At 52.7% G+C, this 19,889-nt stretch overlaps 1 protein-coding gene across 2 annotated transcripts in view; it reads right to left on the minus strand.

Moving 5' to 3' along the window:
• STK40 (serine/threonine kinase 40) overlaps positions 1 to 19,078 on the minus strand; it is a 35,910-nt gene extending 16,832 nt beyond the window's left edge. The window contains exons 1-2 of one of the 2 annotated variants that reach the window (XM_065880755.1): positions 18,898 to 19,078; positions 349 to 468 (exon numbers count right to left, since the gene is read on the minus strand). In XM_065880755.1, coding sequence (XP_065736827.1) covers positions 349 to 460 — 112 coding nt within the window. In that variant the 5' untranslated portion in view covers positions 461 to 468; positions 18,898 to 19,078. Of the gene's footprint in view, positions 1 to 348; positions 469 to 18,897 lie in introns of those variants that run through there. The other variant, XM_065880746.1, reaches the window with a different exon arrangement.
• Positions 19,079 to 19,889: the final 811 nt, after the last annotated feature.

Below are 19,889 nucleotides of genomic sequence, written 5' to 3' on the forward strand. Positions count from 1 at the left end.
TTGTGCCCTCCAAGAATGGTCAAAGAAGTGCCTTGGATGATGTACCTTGGGTTCTAAGGCAGCTTGTCTGCTTCCTGTGGGTGATGTCCTGGGGCCACGCATAGGATCCTCTGGGGGAAGAGGCAGTCTATCTCTCAGCTGACACTAATCTAAGGCTGGGGCGGCTACAACAGAAACAACAACTCTTGGTGCAGAGTGACCTTCCCCTCTCATCAACAGACTCCATTTAAAGTGGCCGAGGGCTGGTCAGGCTCCCACGCTGGGGTGTTCGAGGCGCTGCACCCTGCGTGTCTGCAGGTCACACTGTACTGCCCCGGCACCCCACTCACCCGGCCGTCAGAGGCTTACCCAGGATGAACGGTCCAGCTCTCTTTGCATTATTTCCAGAAATCCCACTTCCTAGAGCCTTCGCCCTGGCCGACGTTTCCCCAGCTCCTCTGTCTGATGCTCTCCGCTTCATTCTCAGCTCTAGACAAGACAGAAAAGAGCCTTCTCACTGAGCAAGTCAGCGAGTTTCCTTACGCTAACCCAGCCTGCGAGTCTGACTTGAGGACGCATCACACAGCTGCCGCTGCCACCTCCTCCCCCTCCCAGAGGAGCGTGGAAGGTTCTCGATAGCAAAGGACCACGGCTCCTTTACTGCGGATTAATTAGGGGCTCAAGCTGGATGCACTGGCTACAGAGGTGGGCAGCTGGCCCACCTCAAAGGGACCAGTCAAATGCAGACAGAAGGACACAGTTTTGTGCAGGTGCCAACTGGGGTCCCCTGAGACAGACAGCTGGCCCTGGAGCGACTGTTCCCAAAGTGAGGCCTTCTCCCCAAATACCCCTTTCCCCTAAAAGGAAAGGGGACACAGGAGCCAGATTCTAGAAGACGTTAACCTCTAGACCTGGATTTAAACAAAACAAAAAGGAGCTGCTCCTTTCAGCTCTCCACAGTTCACACCTCGGGAAGGCAGTGTGCTGGAGGTGGGGCGAGGAAAGACACGTACACAGAGGAGCTCCACACACGGAGGGCAGAGGGTCATAGGGATGCCCGGGGAAGGCCAGCTGCTCAATCCCAAGGCCTCTGGCCCACAGTGGGTGCAGGGGCTCAGGGAAAACTTCCCTGAGGAGGTTGCCTGGAGTGGGCCAGGCAACAGGCAAGGTCATTCCAGGCAGAGAGGCCTGGGTGAGCAAACGTACGTAGTAAGGAACGGCACGTAAGCAACTAACTCCAAGTAGTCTGTGTCGCTGGAGTGTACAGGGAGTGGTGATAGGTGACCCACAGAGGGGAGCAAACGCCAGATCTAGGGGACCTGATGGCCATGTTAGGAGTGTAGACTTTACCCTTGCACAGGGGGCTTGGGAACACTGAACCCTAAGCTTCTATAATTTTTTCTTTTTATAAAAGTAATTGGCATTTCCTGCAGAAACATTAGAAAATACAGACATGCAAAAGTAAGCAAATAAGGTACCCATAATCTTAATATTCAAGCAGACTTTCCTGTGTGTCTGTTTGTGTGTGTGTGTATGTGTGTGTATGCTTAGTTCTCGTTGTTACAAAAATTCAGACCACGCTATGATACCATTTCCAAGCCTCCTTTTCTCCCACCTAAAATATATTATGAGGGTGAATTTTATGGTATGTGAAACATATCTCAATAAAGCCGTAAAAAAACAAAAGAAAACAAAAAACATTATTAACGTCCTTGCACGACAATATTCTTTTGTAGCGTCACTTGAAATAGCTAGTCTCCTTGGTAAGAATCTAGCATGATTTATCAGACCACACCCTTATTCATGGACATCGAGATTCTTCCCACTTTTTGTATTTTTTATTAGCAGTCATGCACACACATCTTGGCACACTTGCCTCTCTCCCTCAGGATAAACTCCAAGAAATGGAACTACAGGGTCAAATGGGGCACACATTTTTAAAGGTGTGTGACATACACTGCCAGGTTGCTCTCAGGAAGGCTGTGCCAATTTATATATTGATGCCATCAGCAGTGTGGGAGAGTAAGTCCCAGAACCTGCACCAGGAATGAGTATTTTTAAAAGCTGCTGATTTGATGAGTAATAAAAAGTATATCATTGTTTAATTTCATAATTCCTTAATTATTCATGAAGTTGGACTTGTTTTACATGCTTACTAGGTATATGTATTACTTTTATGAATTTCCAGTTCACATTCTTTTTCTATTTTTTTTACTGCTTTGTGTGTATTAGTCTTAGTGATTTTTTAGGAGCTCTTTATATATTAAGGCTATAACTGACATAGGATGTAGCTTTTCTTAATCTTTTAACTTTTTTTTAATTAAAAAAGACTAAATGTCTATGTAGTCAAATAATCTTCTTTTCCTTTAGTTTGTTTTTGCTCTTATGCCTAGAAGGTGCCCCTACTCTGATAACAGGTGCGTATTCACTAGTTAGCTTGTAACTTCATATGCTGCCATTCTGGCCCTTATTCTAAACCCCAGGAGACTGACTCCATGCAGTGAACTGGAAAGTAGGAGAGATGGCCTGATGCCCTTCTAGTCCAATCTACCAGGTTTGACTCCCATCAAGCCCTAATTTGTCTTCAGAGCTGTGCCACCGAGGAGCAGACCCATGATTTCATCCTGAGAGTTAACTAGGATCAGGTAACTCAGTAGGCCCTGACAGTCCCCAGACAGAGCAGAAGCCATGGTTAGGCTCAGCTGTGACTTCTGCCGAAGAGGCTCATGCTGGAAGTAGATTCAGTCATTCACACAAAAGCAGGGAAGAACACAACTGTTTCTAGAAAAATCCTAAAAAGCTCAGCAGTATTGTGTCTAGAACAGTGTTTCCACTCTTTGCCTGGCTAACTTCTACGCATCCTTCTCAATGTGAATGTCACTTCCTCAGAGAAGCCTTCTTGACATTCCCACACCAACGCGTCACAGTCCCGCTCGGTGCCCTGTAATTTTCATTCACAGCACTTTCCATATTTTGTGATTATGTATTTATTTGTGTGCTTATATGCTTAGTGTCCTTTCCCCACTAGTAGACTTAAAATCCCTCAGAACTAGAAAAAAAGGAAAAAAATTACATAAAACCATTACCCCCAGTGCCTGGCCCAGCAGATACTCTATGAATGGCTGGACACCTTCCCTCCAGTTGCTGATGGTTCCTATTGGGTCAGCAGCCCTGTGCTGCGGCTGCCCTGCCCTGGTAGATGAGTTGATTTCATTACCATTCTGGTGCTGTTCTCTGCCTTCCCTGGAGCGCTAAGACTCCTCTCTCTTCCCGGTTCCTAGGACAGCACCACGTGGTGTCACCGTACCTGTGTAGACGCTGCCTAGGTGCCCACGCACAGGCATGGTCTAGACAGCAGTTTGCCGGGAGCAGCTGCAGCACAGACAGTGAGGGGGCTCAGCCTGACCCCACCCACCCCACTAAGGATTCAACTCAAGCAAATGGCATGGGAGTTGCTCCAAAATGTAGGCAGACAGAAGGATGAGAGCAGATGGGCAGGGAGAGGGAAAAGATGCTGGCAGGCGAAGTGGCAGCAAGGCTGTTTCCCTTCCTGAACATCCCTTCACGCCGCCAGAGCTGGTGAAGGCGATGCAAGCAGTGTGAGGAGGCAGTTCTGGGCAACTGGAAGCTGCTGCGGGCTCGCGGGTGGGGTGAGCAAAGACAAGCCCCTCCTGTCCCCCCAAATCATCCTGATGTGTCCCTCTCCAGAGACACACCTTCAAATGGCCCCCAGATGCTCCCACGGGGAGGCTGCTCTGAGGGATCCTGGCTTCCCAGTGAGATCTGTGATGCGGAAGCTCTGGCTACCCTGGTTTCAGAAGGGCTTGGGGCCAGGCCCCTCCAGAGATGCTGGTCCTCAGGCTGGGGTGAAGGGCCCTGGCCCAGCCTGGCTAAGGGGGAGCCATCTGCCTGGTGCCTCCTGGGCCTACAGCTCAGCTTGCCAGGAACTCAGCAAGCCTGGTTTAGAAGTCTCTGGAACTTTAAATCTGGCTACTAGTCCACGTGCTGTCCTCCCAAGTCAACGCCAGTTTCTTTAGAACCTGGATTCAACAAGAGGCTCAGTGAGGCAACAATGGGTGTGAGGGGTGAGGCCAGGAGGGAGGCATGCCCGCCCGCAGGCTGCGCTCCTCCACCCTGCAAGCAGGAGATTCCCTTTGCTGGGCCCAACCTGGGGAGCAAGTTGTGGGCCTCTGCTCTGTGTCCACCATCACAGCATGCCCAGAGGAGAGGATGCCGGCCCTACCCTGTCAGTTTGCTGTTAAGGTCATCCTGCCCAAAGCGGCTGGGCGATGTGAGCCCAGCTCTCCCAGAGGGAAACGAAGGCGGGGCCATCAGCACCACATAAGGTTCTACGGCCCATCGTGCCCCGTCCAGTGCTGTAGTGTGACAGGGTACAGGACAGTTGGGCAGGGCAGAGCCAGGCAGGGCACCCTATAGCAGGGCATGGTTCAATATGGTAGACATACCACCAACCCCCAAAGGAGGTGGGCTGCAAAGAGAGAGGGTACTGAGGCGTCCCCGGCTCAGTCTGAAAGCCTGGCTGTAGCCTGACTGAAGGCTCAGTCTGAAGCCTGGTCAAGGCAAGGAGGGGCCCACTACTCGCACCCAGAAGCATGCCCACAGGCCTCCACACAGGAGGAGACGCGCGGGCCCAGGCGGCGGACACTCACAAGCGCAGAGCCAGCGTGAGCCCCCAGCCCCCAAACACGAGGGGCAGCATGGGGTCTGCACACACGCGCAGAGAGTTCTGCACTCATTCTCGCTGTAGGCTTCTTGCTGCAACCTGGGGGTTCCTGGAGAGATGGGTGACCTTGCAAACCGAACAAGTGCAGGCAGAGTGCAAGGGCGGTCCCCGCAAGGAGCAAGCAGCAGACCCTGGCCCGGTGCGCTACTTCTGTGTATGTGTGTGATGACACCACAGCTGGTAGCCACGATTTGTCAGCAGCTTCTAATGCCTGCTAGGAGCCTAAGGACTTGTCTACACTGCAGGGTCAGGCTGAGCCGATGGTGTCAGGATTCAAGCTGTCCCTGTCCCCATCCCCATGTTTCCTGGCTCTGTGTAAACAAAACAAGTAAAAAAGGTCCTGAGCTGTGTAGGCCTCTGTCTTCTGGACTTTATCTCTGGTAATGTCTACCGAAGGCAGGGACCTCGCCCCTCTGTCCAGCCCATCTGGCACACGGAAATGAGCACAGATGCTCCCATCCATCCCTGGCCTCAGTCCTATCTGCCACACAGGAGTTAAGGGTCTGTGTGGCCAGACCCGCACCAGGCCCCAAGAGGGAGGTAGAAAGCGGTCTCTGTCCACAGGACACTCACGCAGCAGGACAATGTGGTCAGAGCAATGCATCTCGGTCTTTCCCATGCCACAGTACAGACAGAAACATCTGTACAGCACTTGGGGGTGAAAGGCCTGGGGACAGCAGCTGTCCTCTGCTTAGCCCAGTCATTCTTGGGCTAAAGGGATCACCATCTTGACCTGCATAACCCATACTGGCTGGGAAGCTTGGAGTCAGAGCAAGGGCTCTGGAGTAAGCCAGACCTGGTTGCAAGCCCAGCACCATACCATTACTTAACAATGATGAGATCTCAGATGAGATACTTATGCTGTACCTACACAACCCAGAGTGCAGCATCCACCTTACAAGGTTGGTCTAAGGATTAAGTGAGATAACCCATGCAAAAGAGTTAGCAAGAGTACCTACTGGCATACCATAAGCATTTGATAAATTGTGCTTTTATGAGCCTAAACACAGCAGCTTTGAATTTTTCTTCCTGCCCAAGGAGAAAGGGATAGCTAGGCACTGACTCGGGGTGGGGGGCGGAAGAAGGGCGGTAACCAGACTAAAGGCTTAAGAGACCTTGAACCTGCCATCTGTCTGCTGGCCTGAGACTACAGGCGGGGTGGGGGCGGGGGTGGGTGGCCTGATGGCCAGCCTGAGTAACATGCTCAACTGGGTGCGGGGAGGACAGGAGGCCTGGGGGTGGGCTGAGCTGCGGAGGAGGAAGCGGGGTGCTGGGCAGTGCCAGGTATAATCTGTAGTGGAGGGTAGAGTACAATTGTTTTGCGGGTCAAGGGGAGGGCCTGTTCTTTCAGGCAGAGGCACACAGCATCTCATCCTCTTGTTCTGTTCCCTGGTGTATGCGGGAGCAGAGGCTGGAGCACCAGCTGGCAACTGTCAACTCAAGGCGCAGTAAGGGACGGTCCAGGATGATGGGGCCAGACCAAAAGGGTCCTTCATCGTGATCAAGTTGGGGGGCAGCGAGGAGTCTGCAACTAAGACCTAGTGCCTCTAGTCCAGGATCTCTTGCAGAGGACTGTGGGAGGGGGACAGAGCACACATACCGGGCTGTAAAACTTCTACTATCAAAGGATACAACTCTGGGTATGTGCATTTGTCAAAATGACTGAACTGTTAAAGGACCTGTGAAATTCACCATGTGTAAATATACCTCAATTAAAAAAACAACAAGCTGCAACCTTAACCAAATAATCAAAGTTATATCACTAATAACAGAACAAACTGACATCATGTTACTCCTGATATGATGCAACCTCAGTTATTTGTTTTTTGCCAAAAACGCATAACCTCAATCTGATCATGAGACAAACTAAAATTGAGGGACATTCAACAGAACAGGCCTGTATGCTTCAAAAACATCAACGTCAGATAGTTAAAGAAAGGCTGAAGAACTAGTCTCACTTAACGGAGATTGAAGACGGGACGAGTAAATGAAATGGGTGATCCTGGGAGGAAGACGTTATACAGAACACGCCTGGATAATTGGCAGAATCTGAATATGGACTGTATATTAGATAACATGATGTTAAATTTCCTGAATTTGAAAACTGCACTGTGGTTATACAGAAGAATGTCCTTGTTCTTAGGTGACAGATGCTGAAGTGCTTAGAGGTGAAGGGTCATGATGTTTGCAACTTACTCTCAGGTGCCTGGAGACAGAAGAGAAAGTGCAACCTGCTGGAACCGCTCCCAAGACCCTGGAGGAATCTGTTGTCCGGATTTACAGGTTCATAGGGATTTCTCATGGGTACACAGCTCACAGTGGCAAAATCTGGAATCTCATACTTGTTGGGCGGAGCCAGCCTGGCGCGAACAGGAGCTCAGTTTTGAACGCCCCCCTTTCTCCAGGCCGAACACTGGGCTAAAGGAATGGGGGGGGGAAAAGAAACGAGGTCTCTGTGCAATCTCCAGGTCTGCCACCTGGTGGCGTCTTTCTATAGCGCATCTTCTTCACAGGGTTTCTCTCTGCACGCGCTGCAAGATGGTGGGGCACTGCTCTTCACCAGGCTGGTCAGGAAGGATGCAGGAGCAACTGCATCAGAAGACCCCCACCTCAGCTGCCTGTGGAACTGGGGCTGGACAAACATGCCAGCAGGCTACTCTCTCCTCTGCTCGGGGACCTGGGCCTGCAGTATCTCCATCTGTCTCTGCTGTGGGGGTCCTCCACTGCTTCCTGTGGTCTTTAAGAAGAAACCCAAACTCCTCAGTGAGCCTGGCCAGACCCAGGCTACCTATCCAGCTTCACTACCCTTATATGCCCCATAAATCCAGCCACACCAAATGACTCACAGTTCCCTGAGTGTGCCATAAACACGCTTGCCCTGACCTCCTCTCCCTGGTTGGCTGGTCCTTCTCCCTCAGTCCTCACTGGTGTCACCTTCTGCAGCAGGTCCTTTTCTCCTCTGGCTCCCAGAGCACATTCTGTCCACTCCTACCGTGCCGTAGCCATTGTCTGACTCCCCTGTCCCCACCACTCTCCAGGCTGAGCAACCCCAGTTCATCTCTGCTTCCCTGCACCCACCCAGTGCCTGGCAAACTGCTGAATGAGAAAACAGAGAGTGTAGAACCGTCTGTTCTGCACCCAGAAGGCACTAAAGCCCACATTGGGGCAGGGGACACAGAGGACCCAACGAGAAGCCAGGCGCTGGATCGGGACCCAGAAGAAAGTACGGATGGTCCACCAGCCTGTGACAGGAGCCAGACTCCAAGACCAGAGAGACAGGGGGTCACAGCTGTAGGTAACTGGGCTGCAGTGGTGCTGGGAATAGTCTGTCCAGGAAAAGTCCCAGGTCAGAAATGCCTGGATGCCCGGGGCGGGGCGGTTCTGGGCTGATAGCCAGGGGTTGTGCTTAGACAGTGTTGGCTGCTGGAGGGCAACCTCCCCGAGGAATGAAACCCATTCGCAGCATGCCTACAGCCTCGGACCAACCCCTCCCTCACTGGCGAAGGGACAGACCAGCCCCCTTTCTGCTGAGTCCAGCAAAAAAATCTGCTTTCCTGCAGCAAAGTGTGGGAGTGTGGGAGTGACAGCCTGGCCTGCCCCTCACACCAGGGACAGGTCCTCTGGGCCACTCTAGGTTTGTAGTGTGAAGGTCCTTCTGCTGGTCAGAAAAATTCCTGCCACTCGTTTCCCTCAGACCTTCTGGCCCAGCTATGCATTTAGCTGACTACACCTGGAAAGAAACAACGGGACTGGGGGTGTGAAATCTCAACACACGATGCAGCCAAGACGATCTGTGGTGCCGCAGAGGCTGCGTTGAGACCCCCTCCCACCAGACCACATGGCAGTGTACCCCACCCCTCCCTGACCCAAGCACTCGGGGAGCCACCCTCACTGCACCTCAATACTCTCATGTATGTGCTGCTACTAGTGGCTCAGCTTCCCTACAGGCTTGCTCTTCATCCACAAAGTCAACCCAGGGAACCAAGAGAAATTCGCAGCCCATGGAACCAGGTGTTTCCAACCATGGACCAGCTACCCAAATGCCAGTTGGGAGCGCAAGATGGATTCTGGGGTCAGGTAGGCCTGGGTTCAAACGTCAGCTTCCATCACTCACTAGCTTTACGACCCAGAACTGGTCACCTACCCTCTGTGAGAGTCATTTACTCTCTGTGGGCCTCAGTTTCATCATCTGTAAAAGAGGGGTGTCTCAAGGTCTCTGCTAGATGAAAGGTGAGCGTTCCCCACTCCTTGCTGAGGTAACCTCCCTGGTGACAAGTCTCTCCAGGTGCATACCTTTTAAACTAGCATTTGATGGACACCTACTGCTTGCCAGGAACCGTTCATTCTTAGTGTTTCCTAGATTTTCTTTAATTCTCACAACTTTATAAAGTAAAGATTTCCCCCCTCTTTTGGTTTGCTGACAAACCAAAGCCTAGAGGCCCCGGCCCAGCTGACTGGGCCAGAGGAGGCTGCCTGTGGCCTGTTCTCTTCTACTCCTGCTGGCTGGTTAGAAGGCGGCTCTGTTTAAGGGCTTTTCCTTTGAGTTTGAATGACAGCCATCCCTGAAGCAGGCATGGACCCTCTCCCTGGGAGCCTGAAGGCCGCAAGCAATCTCCCTAGGAACCCACTGGAAGCCATATGCTTCCGTGCTCAGGATAGATGCTGGGGGGATGGGGAGGTGGATTAGTAAACCCTCAGCTTTAGCCAGGACTCCCTGATGACAAAGATTCATGCATGTGCTGTCATCTCCACTGTTCCAAAACAGAGTGATGATTTTGTTCATTTTAAAATGCAGGATATGTATAGCTCCAATCTGTCAGGAATACATACCATCACATCCTTCTCTAAACGCTTGCCTTGGGGGTGACAGGTGAACTGGCTGCTACTAACCGGAGCTCCTCTCTTGCCCGGGATGAACCTCACCCCCGGAAGGCTGCTGTGCCGGGTGTGTGGGAGAGTACCTGCAGCGCCAGAGAGGAAGTGACTCAACCCAGTGGGAAGTGGGAGGGGCGGCCAGACTGAGGGCCCAGTGGCCAGCCTGTCCCCTCAGCACATCCGCACCAGACCCATCTAGAGCTCGGAGGTCCAACTCTAGTCTCCTCCAGAAGGCAAGATTCACACACAAGGAGATTACACAATCAGTGACGTCCCTCTTCACCCCCTGCCCTGAGCAAGCCCCACTGGGCTCCTTCATGGCCTCCATGAAGGCTGAGGGGAGAGACGGGGAGGGGAGTGGGCCTGAAGACCCCGGGCTGGGAGGATGTATCCCGGAGTGATCCTGGGAGAAGAGGCTCCAGGGCTGTGCACACAGAGGTGGACCTGGAGGCCCCTCTGGGGAAAAGATAAACAGAGTAAGAAACCAGTCCCTGGGACGGGGTAAAGGGCTTCAGCAGCAGCTTTTCTGAGAGCCAGCAGAGAGAATCCAGGGCAGCATCGCCAGCCCTGCCACTAGCTCGCCCCTCCCAAGGGCCTCCGGAAGCAGCTGATGTGACAACAAATAATCCGTCACTGTGTGTGGGTGTTGGAAGAGGAAGGGACAGACTTAATAGCTCTTTCTCAGGCCGTGCGGCCCTGGTATCTCCTATTTAGAGAAGTAGCCAGGGGAAGCGGCCAATACCCTGGCTGGGAGACCTTCCCGGTGGTCCCTCAGCTCTGTGGGGGGGGGGGCCTCCTGCCATGTGCAGTGATGGGAGACTGAGTCACTGACAGCCCTCCCCTGTCATGCCAGCCTGCCCTGCAACAAAGGGGACCCCTCCTCAGCTCAAACCATCAGTTATTGCTCTGCTATTGCTTTGCTCAGTGGGAACAAGGCCCGCCACAGGTGCCTCGTGGAATTCAGGTTCTTTTTGTTTTTAACATTTACTTATTTATTTGGCCGCACCGGGTCTTAGTTGCGGCACTCAGTATCTTTTTTTTTTTTTTTTTAAGTTGTGGTATGCGAGAACTTTAGTTGTGGCTTGTGGGATCTAGTTCCCTGACCAGGGATCGAAGCTGGGCCCCCTGCATTGGGAGCATGGAGCGTTAGCCACTGGACCACCAGGGAAGTCCCGAATTCAGGTTCTTGACACCCAAGATGGCCCAAGTCAGGCAAGGAGAAAGCAGCAAGTGACTAAAGAAGGGCTGGCTGAGTCTGAGAGCACCTTTGTGTCCTACACATGTGTCTCTCTGCTCCACGGGGTCCTCACCCAGAGGAGAGGGACAGTGTTGTACCTGCCCAGGGTTCCCTGAGGACTGCGGGGAGCCGGCGTGTGGGAGGCACTAGGGAAATGTTACGTTTCCTTCCTTCCGCCTCAGATTTCCAGAGCGACAGAGGGGAAAGCCTGGGCCAGGGCCAGGTTCATGTGATTCTCCTTCTTTATATGGTTTTTAACAGCCGAAGTCACTACAATCATCCCGTGAGAAAGGTAATTTGGATTGGGGCCAGCAAACTGCCTTTCTTTAACTGCCTCTATCAAAAATGAAATTCAGTTAAATTTCACAGCCTTGCGAGTGAACAGTACAATTCACTTTCTGCACTTTTACTGAACGCTGCGGGCTGTGGCTGCTTGGTGGGCAAGATTACAGAGGCAGACAGCAGGCTTTGCCACCAGAGTGGCCCACTGACAAGTGGACCCACACGAGGGCCTCACCTGCTCCGAGCTGCTGAGGCCAGCCACGAGCCACCCCTGACACATACTCTGCTCAGGGGTGGGTGAGAGCATGCTTGCCTGTGTCTCTCCAGAGGGTGAGCTCCTGGGGGCAGGGCCTGGGGCCTTGACCGCTTCAGAATCCCCTGCCCAGGCCCCACAGGTGTGCAGAAGACAAGGGGAAACCACAGCCAGCAAAGCAGAAGAAAATGCCTTTGCCCCGGGCCCAGCACATCCAATTCTGGGGATTTATCCTCCAGGTTCACTCACACAAGTTCACCAAGATGAATGTGCTCAACAAGGGTCCCTGGAGAGCCCTGGGTAGCAGGAAAAAACACAAAGACAAAACCACAAATATCAAAACGCACACACATCTCCCCCCGACAGGAAACAATCTAAATGTCCGCCAAGAAAGGACTGGTTCACTCCATCATGGTACGTCCAGACAGGGGAATACTACGCAGCCTTTAAGACTAGGCCCACACCTGCTGGTAGATGAAGATGTCTAGGATACGTTACATTAAAAAAAGCAAACTGCAGGGGACTTCCCTGGTGGCGCAGTCGTTAAGAAACCGGCTGCCAATGTGGGGACACGGGTTCGAGCCCTGGTCTGGGAAGATCCCACAAGCCGCAGAGCAACTGAGCCCGTGCACCACAACTACTGAGCCTGTGCTCTAGAGCCCGCGAGCCAAGACCACCACTGGGCCCACGTGCTACAACGACTAAAGCCCGTGCTCCTAGAGCCCGTGCTCCACAAGAGAAGCCACCACAATGAGAAGCCCATGCACTGCAATGAAGAGTGGCCCCCGCTCGCTGCAACTAGAGAAAGCCTGCGCGCAGCAATGAAGACCCAACGCAGCCAAAAATAAATAAATAAATTTATGAAAAAGCAAAAGCAAACTGCAGTACTATTTGTATAAGATGATCCCATTTGGGTAAAAAAAAAAAAAGATGATTATACACACCCTTGAATATGCATAGGAAATTTCTAGAAGAAACTTAACAGTGGATACCTCCAGGTAATAGAACTAGGGGCCCGAAGGAGATGGAGAGTTTTATTTTATATTCTTCTATATTGTTTACCTGTTTCATTGTAGGCTACTATAATAATTTTGAAAAATCTAAAAAAGTTTCTGAGCCCATTAGAATTATTAAGAGTGGTAATGGAATCAGGGGAGGCCGGTCTTAGGGAAGGCACACTTGAGGGAGTATGGCATGCGAATGCCCCGAACGTGTGGGCCTGCATGTTGATGCAAGGCTGCATCAGGAGAGTGGGGGACAGAAGGGACAAACCACCACTCCAGGTACACTGAAACTCTCTCAGGTAACTTGTAAACTTGCCTGTAAGGAACTTCCTGTTCACCACCCGGTTTCTATAAAGGCTGGGAAGACCATCACACCGTTCAAACTGGAGACCTGGAAGCTGGTTCATAACACCTCTTCCGGGACACTCAGGGCCACCAGCAAAGAGCTCACCTAGGCCTCACCGGAGCCAGCCCCTGGGTCCTGACTGCGGGCCAGGCACCAGGCCGAACCTGCCACAGACAATAACACCTTGTGTTTAACCCTCATTACTACTTTGGAGGAAACTGGGTTTGGAGATAGGAAGTGATTTCTTCAAGGTCACTCAGCTAGCAAGTGGCAGAACTGGCTTCTGAAGCCAGGTCTGATCTGAGCCTTAAGTGCTGGGTGACATGGCTGAAGGTCTCCTTACCTACTACTCACAGGGCAGGAGGGGAAGGACTTGTCTCCAGGCAGTGGCAGTTTCCATTCTTCTAGGAAAAAAGAAGGGACTGCTTCAGCTTTGTCAAGGTCCCTTCCAGCTCTACAGCTTTATTCCATGTGGCCTGGGCTTCCTGGGGCCAGAGCCTGGCCAGGATGGGGGAATGGGATGGCATGGGCTCTAGGGTCACGCGAGTGTGGGCTGGAAATCCAGCTCTGCCCTTGCTGGCTGAGGGTTCCTTAACCCCTCAGTGTCTGACGGCTCTTTGTAAAACACAGTCAAGCCCTCCTTCCTTAGATTGTGAGAAGGCCTCAATATATATTGCAGAGTACTTAGCAAAGGACCTGGGAGGTGGTGGGGATCCTTCTTTTGTGGCTGGTTTCCTTCCTGTTCCTTCAGGAGGGACCACCTTGGGAGCGGAGTTGGAGGAGAACACAGCCATGGAAGTCACACAAACGTGGTAATGCCAGGGGCTCCATGTCTACTACAAAAAGGGGCAGGATTCCTGCTCTTCCAAAGGTGGCAATGCCAGCAGTGGGGCTCCAAAAGTCCCACAGGGTTTTGGGCTATGCCAGTCCCAAGGTCTCCCAAGAGGCTTAACCAAGCCTCTCCCTAGAGGCACCTGCTATCCCCTGATCACACCTCAAACCAGCTCTGCCCTAAACCCAAAGACAGGCGCCAGGCACACCAGTCCTGCTCTTGCCGGTTCCCTCTGCCATGTCCAGGCTACTTTCTCTTCCGTCTGGACCCTTGGGTCACGGACTCCCTAAAGCCACAAGATCCTTGGTCTCTTTTGCCAAGTAGGTGATGGTCTGTAAACAGATGTAGAGGGGACAGCTTCATCCTAAATGACAAGAGCCCTTCTCAGTTTCTCTGGTGCTTTCCAACAACTAGAGTTTCTTTGAAACCATCAGACCTGTAGACTGCTGGACTGTGTAAGCTCTAGGGAACCCCAACTCACACCAAGACAGACTGCCAAGAGCCAGAAAAGGGTGACCGCCACTGGGGTTCTCAGTAACTCTTGGGAAGAGGGATGTCAACCCAAAAGTGTATCTTTGCTTGCTGAGGGAAAATCAGGCCTCTCCAGTTCCTTAAAAGGGGGCCAAGAAATTACTTTAAAAATAATGAACATGAAAAAAAAAAAATAAATAAATAATGAACATGAAGGATACTCTTTGAAGCAGCACCTCCTCTTGGAATTTATCCTGCAGATACCTAAGGTGGGAAAAACCACACACATGCAGATAGTCACTTCAGCTTCGTTTGGAGAGCAAAGGCCGAAAATAACCTAAGTCCATCAGCAGAGAGTGTGCTGAATAAATTACACAATGACACAATATTGCCAAAAATGACCCAGACGTGCATGAGGCAAAGCGGAAACATCTCTAAGACAGTAAGTAAATCAAAGCAAGCAACACCATCCTTTCCCTTCTCGGATCTTGATTACAGATCCCGAGAGGAGACGCAGGGCTGCTATGGGCCCAGGGCCACCTTCAAGGCCACAGTCTCACCTGAGCAGGTGGAGGAGGAAGAAATGCCCTTGTCTCAGGCCACTTTCTCTCCTACCTTCTATACACGACAAATGCAGGGACAAATCCTGCAAAAATCTCCCCAATTCCAAGGGGCCTGTTTGAAGCCCCATCTACCAGCACATCCCTCTCTGCAGCCCAGTCTGATTCAGGCCTAGCTCTGTACTCCCGTAGAGCTCAGGGGGATAAGGGCACAAAGGCAGCTCCCTCTCACTTCCCTGATGGTTCTGAGTCAGTCCCAGGTGGCCTGGGGCAGACATCTCTCCTTCCGGAGAAGAGGGACTGAGTTGGCTGACCCAGCCTCTGGAGTAAATCCAACCTCAAGGTCTCTTTCTAGATAAGATCTCCCCAGGAGCACTGGGAATGGCCATCTCTCCCCTGAGGGCATGCTGCTGTCCAGGACCCATCACTTGCTTAATCAGTGTGGATGGCACCTGACTGAAGGGCTGCCCTTTAGGGCCATCTGAGGGCTGCGGAAGTCACAGAAGTTTTGCAGACTCAGCCACTTGAGTTTCTGAAATACTGAAGAAGTTCACCTTCCTGGGCAAATCTGGGCAGGGGGAAGATGAAGGAAGGGAAGCTGCCCTTTTCCCAGGCGCTGACGCAGGCAAAACCAGAGAGAAGCCTGGCCCGAAGCTGGACAGAGTGCCACAGACTTTGCAACTGACCCTCTCCCGTGAGAGGGCTTACTGAATGGAGCTGGCGGATTTCACTGGCCATTATCTCCTGCCGTCTCTACATCTGCGCTATCATTCACTCTGTCAGCCAAATCGCGAAGCTCGAGGTCACCCGCCATCACTGTTCCTCCCTCAATCATCACTGCCAAACACTCCCGGAGTCCAGTTGACTTCCCCCAAAACAGCTCTGATCTATGCCCTTCCTCTGCATCCCAACTGCCTCTACCCTGATCCAGGCCCCCACCAGCCCTTACTGTGATTACTGCAAAAGCCTCCTACAGAGACTCCAGACTTGTTCTATCCCCAGTCCATCCCCCACCGCCAGCCAGAGGGCTCCTGGCAAGATGCAGGTCTAACGGTGTTTCCTCCCTTAAACCAAAGCATCCCATCACCAACAGAATAAGAAGTTCAAGCATCTTAGCACTGATGCTTACCTCTCCAGCATGTCCTAAAGCCAGGTCCCTTCACGCCCTGTGCCAGAACCTCTTGTGGCTCCTACAGTGTGTACACACACCAGCCTGCATCCATGCCTGTGCCTTGCTGCTCCCCTGCCTGGAGTGCTTCATGAACCCTCAGAAAGCTCTATTCATCCTTCAAGATTCAATTTTCATTAAGATCCAGCTCAGGTTCTAAGGGCTCTCCAAAGTTCTCCCCAGTCACCTCCCCATCCCCCAGGAGAATTACTCCTTCATCTCACTCCCACCACATGCTGCACAGACTCCTATGAGACATTCACCAAACTCTATGCAAATGTCAGTTGGTTAGAAGCCTGCCTGGTCCCTGTTAGACCATAAGCTCCGCCAGGGCAGGGCGTGCCTCGCCATTCTCATTCTGCACCTGGCACCCAGCACATCCTCAGCCACGCTTGGGAGCTCATGTGTGCGGAACAGGGGTTCCGGATTTTAAGTCACCACACACATCAATGTGTGCTTCCTGATGGTACTAATTCAAATAACAGACTAGGGTCACTAACAGGGACACACATGGAACAAACTCAAAATACTTTTTCTCCTAGTATACTTTAAAACATGATTTTTTTTTTTTTCCTCAGCAGTCCTACTTCTATTTTAAAAAATGGTTCTTTTAAAGAGCTGAGCTGAATCATCTGCATGGCTCCCATACAGACTTGGTGAATTCCCCACAGATTTCTTTTTTGGAGAGAATACAATAAAATTCTGTGGTCTCGTGATCCCTCAGGACATTTCTGACAGCTCAATGGGACACAGTTTTAGTTGCCATTAACCGCTTCAACTAATTCTTAGAAGTCCTTTCCTGCAGCCTGCAACAGCTGCTAACATTTACCAAGCACTTCTTACTCAGTGTGTGCTAAATGCCCAACCTGCAACATCTTACTGAATCCTCACAACTGCCCTCAGATGAGGAAGCTGGCAACCGAAGAATAAGTAACCTCTACTGCCTGGCAGGGCTGGGATCTGAACTGAGATTCTGTCTGACAGCAGAGACAAATAGGCTCTTAGCCACCACAATCTGCTGCCTTCCCGAAAGGCCAAATTAAAAGCCCCAGGGAGCACCTGACCTTACAACTGACCAGAGAGGACAGCCTCACCAGCCCAGCGGCTCGAGTGACCTGCAATCTCAGGAAGAGAGGGGCACATGTGCCAGGCACTTCTGGGGCAGGCAGAGCTGCCCAGGGCAATGCAGGGAGCTTGTCACCTGCCACCAGTTGCATGCAGTGCTGTCTCGGCAAGGATCCCCCACCCCGCGCCACCTCTCTTCTCTCAGAGGCCTGCAGTAGCCTCTGAAGAGGTCTCCAGTGCTTTAATCTCTCCTCTCGAGCTCTCCCATCCCTCCTGCTAGGCTCCAGAGAGAGCATTCTAAAACACAAGTCTAATCACGACACTCCTCTGCTTAAAACCTCTTCACTTGCTCCCCACTGCCCTTGGTACAAAGTCCCAAATTGTTAATGTGGCATTCCCCTGTCAACCTGTACTGCTTTACCTGGCACCAGGTTGCCTTTCATACCACCACAGTGAACAGTCTGAGGTTTCTGGAAAAACTGTGAGTTGACATGTCTAAGTGGAGTACCTTGCTCCTTTGTTCTCACCTGGCTGAGCCTTCCTATCCTTCTAGATGCAGCTCCAGCATCATCACTTCTTCCAAGCCTCCCCAAAACCTCCCCCCACCCCGCCCAACTCAGGCTGAGCTAGAAGCTTCCTTCCCTGGGCTCCCACAGCCCTCTGTTCTTGCTGTTACTAGTTTTTCAAGACTACGTTTCAACTATTCATTTACAGGTCAGTCTCCCTTAACCAGACTGTGAGTTCCTTGAAATAAGAATAAGAATAGCTAACATTTATTGAACTCTTATTACGTGGCAGACATGGTTCTATGTGTTTTACATGTGTTAACTTTTTAAATCTTCACAACTCTATGTTATCAGCCCTGTTTTATAGCTGAGAACACTGAGGCACAGAGAGGTTAAACAGTGTGCCCAAGGTTACAAAGCTGCAGAGCTAGAATTTGAACTCAGGAATTCTGGCTCCAAAGCCCACTCTTAATCTCTATAATATAGGGTACTTGCCTCTCCAGGCAAGGACATTGCTGCTGTCACGTGGGGAATGAATGAATGAATGAATGAACGAACGAGGGCTATCTCCACACTGTCTAGATCTAAGGGACAAACAACTGGCACAACAGGGCCACCAAGCACTGGCCCAGCTCACAAGCACTGTTTACAAACAGGGGTTCTTTGGGCCTGACGATTACATATCCTGCTCTTAAGCCTTATCTCATGCAAAGCTAAGCCAAGAGGGAAGGCGCCCAGCCCAGAGTGACTACCCTCTTCTTCACTGCTCTCAAAACCAAGCAAAGCCAACCGGTTTCCTCCAGTGACTGAATACAGAGCAAAGTCTATCTTGACAGCGAAGGCGGCTGTCATCTCTTCCTTCCGCCAACAAACGGGGATCAAACCTAGGAAGCGGGGGTGGCTGAGTACTCGGCGTCGGGAATCCCGATGCCCCCATCTACTGGCTGGAAGGTGGTGCCAAGCGGCGTGGGAATGGGCGTGCCTGAGAGGGCACAGCAGGTGAAACGGTGACCATAGCAGCAGGCTCTCTCCTTGGAAAAGGCCGGCCAAACGTAGCACCGGCAAGCAGAGAGCTCTGACCCGCACCTGAACACCTCCCGGGATTCGAAAATTCCCCAGCAGCGATGGTGCCCGTGCCAACGGGTGAGGGCTCCTGGAGGAAGCCCGGGCTGGTCCTATCTGGGGACTCGTTTCAACTTTCATGTCACTCTCGGGATCAGGAGGGCAGCGTGGAGAGGCAGAGGGTGTCTCTTGGGAAAAACCTGGCTGGTTCAAATCTGGCGCCTTCACTGACTTGGCCGAGTGACTCCTGGCAAGGCTGGCAGTGCCACCTCCCAGGGCTGCGGCGGGACCGAGACTCCCGCAGCCACCGGGTACCCGGCGCGCAGGAGCCCCCGCCCCCGCCGCCCGAGAAGGGCAGACCACAGCGGAGAACGGCACAGTCGCTGTTGCCATTTCTGTCGCAGCCGGACGGCCTCAGGCTGTCACCCCGGTCCCCGCGCTACAGCCGCTGAGGCCCGCCCCACCAACCCGCACCCCCGGCCCGGTTCCCCGCTCCCGGACCCCTGCCCTCACCTTCCCCCGGTGCTCAGCGCTGCTCGCCCATAGTCCGTAGCCCGGAGCCGGGGCTGCTCAGCGCTCCGTCCCGGGGGGCCGGGGCCGGTCCAGGGGCGTGGGAGCCGCTCACCGTCGCCTCCCGGTGCAGCCGCCCGAACCTCCGCCGCCGCTGCCGCCGCCTCCCTCCATGGCTGCGGCGCCGCCACCTGACAACGGAAGTGACGCACCGCCCCCTCCTCCCGGACGAGCTGCATCCCCGCCCCTTGCTCGTATCTACAGCCCACGGCGCAGGGATTGGGAGCCATCTTGACAATGGGCGGAAGCCTTCAGGCAAGAGGCCAGAATCCGATTGAGGATTGGTTCAGGGTAGGGTCCGAGCCGATATCTGGGAAACTATTGGACACAGAGAACTTAAGGGGCGGTACTTACTGCTTAGCTATGTCTGCGGTGAGGTGGGGCCGGAGGCACCGCCCCCGCCCCTACTCCACTGAGCCTCGCGTGCCCTACCCTCGCCCTCCCGGGTCTGGAGACGTCTGCAGCAGTTGAAAGGTCGGCCAGTTGTAGTATATTTCTCAGAAAAGTGGCTCTTCCTTGACCCCCATTTCTCTCTTTCTGGAGTTTTGTGCGGCGAGCGCTGCCGTGAGGCTCAATCAATGATAGGAATTCCTGTCATAGCCCTCACAATTCATTTCCCTCTGGGTCCCTCGCTTTTGTAGAAACCACGCTTCAGTCTGAAGATCCCTAGAGTCTCGACCAGGGAGGTTAACAGTGAAGAGTTCCTGTTAGCGATTCCAGCCAGCCACCTAACCTCAGCCCCTCCTGCTGCAGTTTCGGTCCCTTTCTCCTCCTCCTCCAGCAACCACGCCCTCCATGAATCAGCTTCTTGCACCAGCAGATGAGCCCTTTAAAGGGATTGCATCAGGCTGGTGACTCACTGGGGCCCTCTGAGAGCCTGGCTTCCCTCCGCTGGCATGCAGAAGCAGCTAGAAGGGCTCCGTGGTGGCAGCACC

Source organism: Phocoena phocoena, chromosome 1 (genome assembly GCF_963924675.1).
Source record: "Phocoena phocoena chromosome 1, mPhoPho1.1, whole genome shotgun sequence".
NCBI classification, from domain to species: Eukaryota; Metazoa; Chordata; class Mammalia; order Artiodactyla; family Phocoenidae; genus Phocoena; species Phocoena phocoena.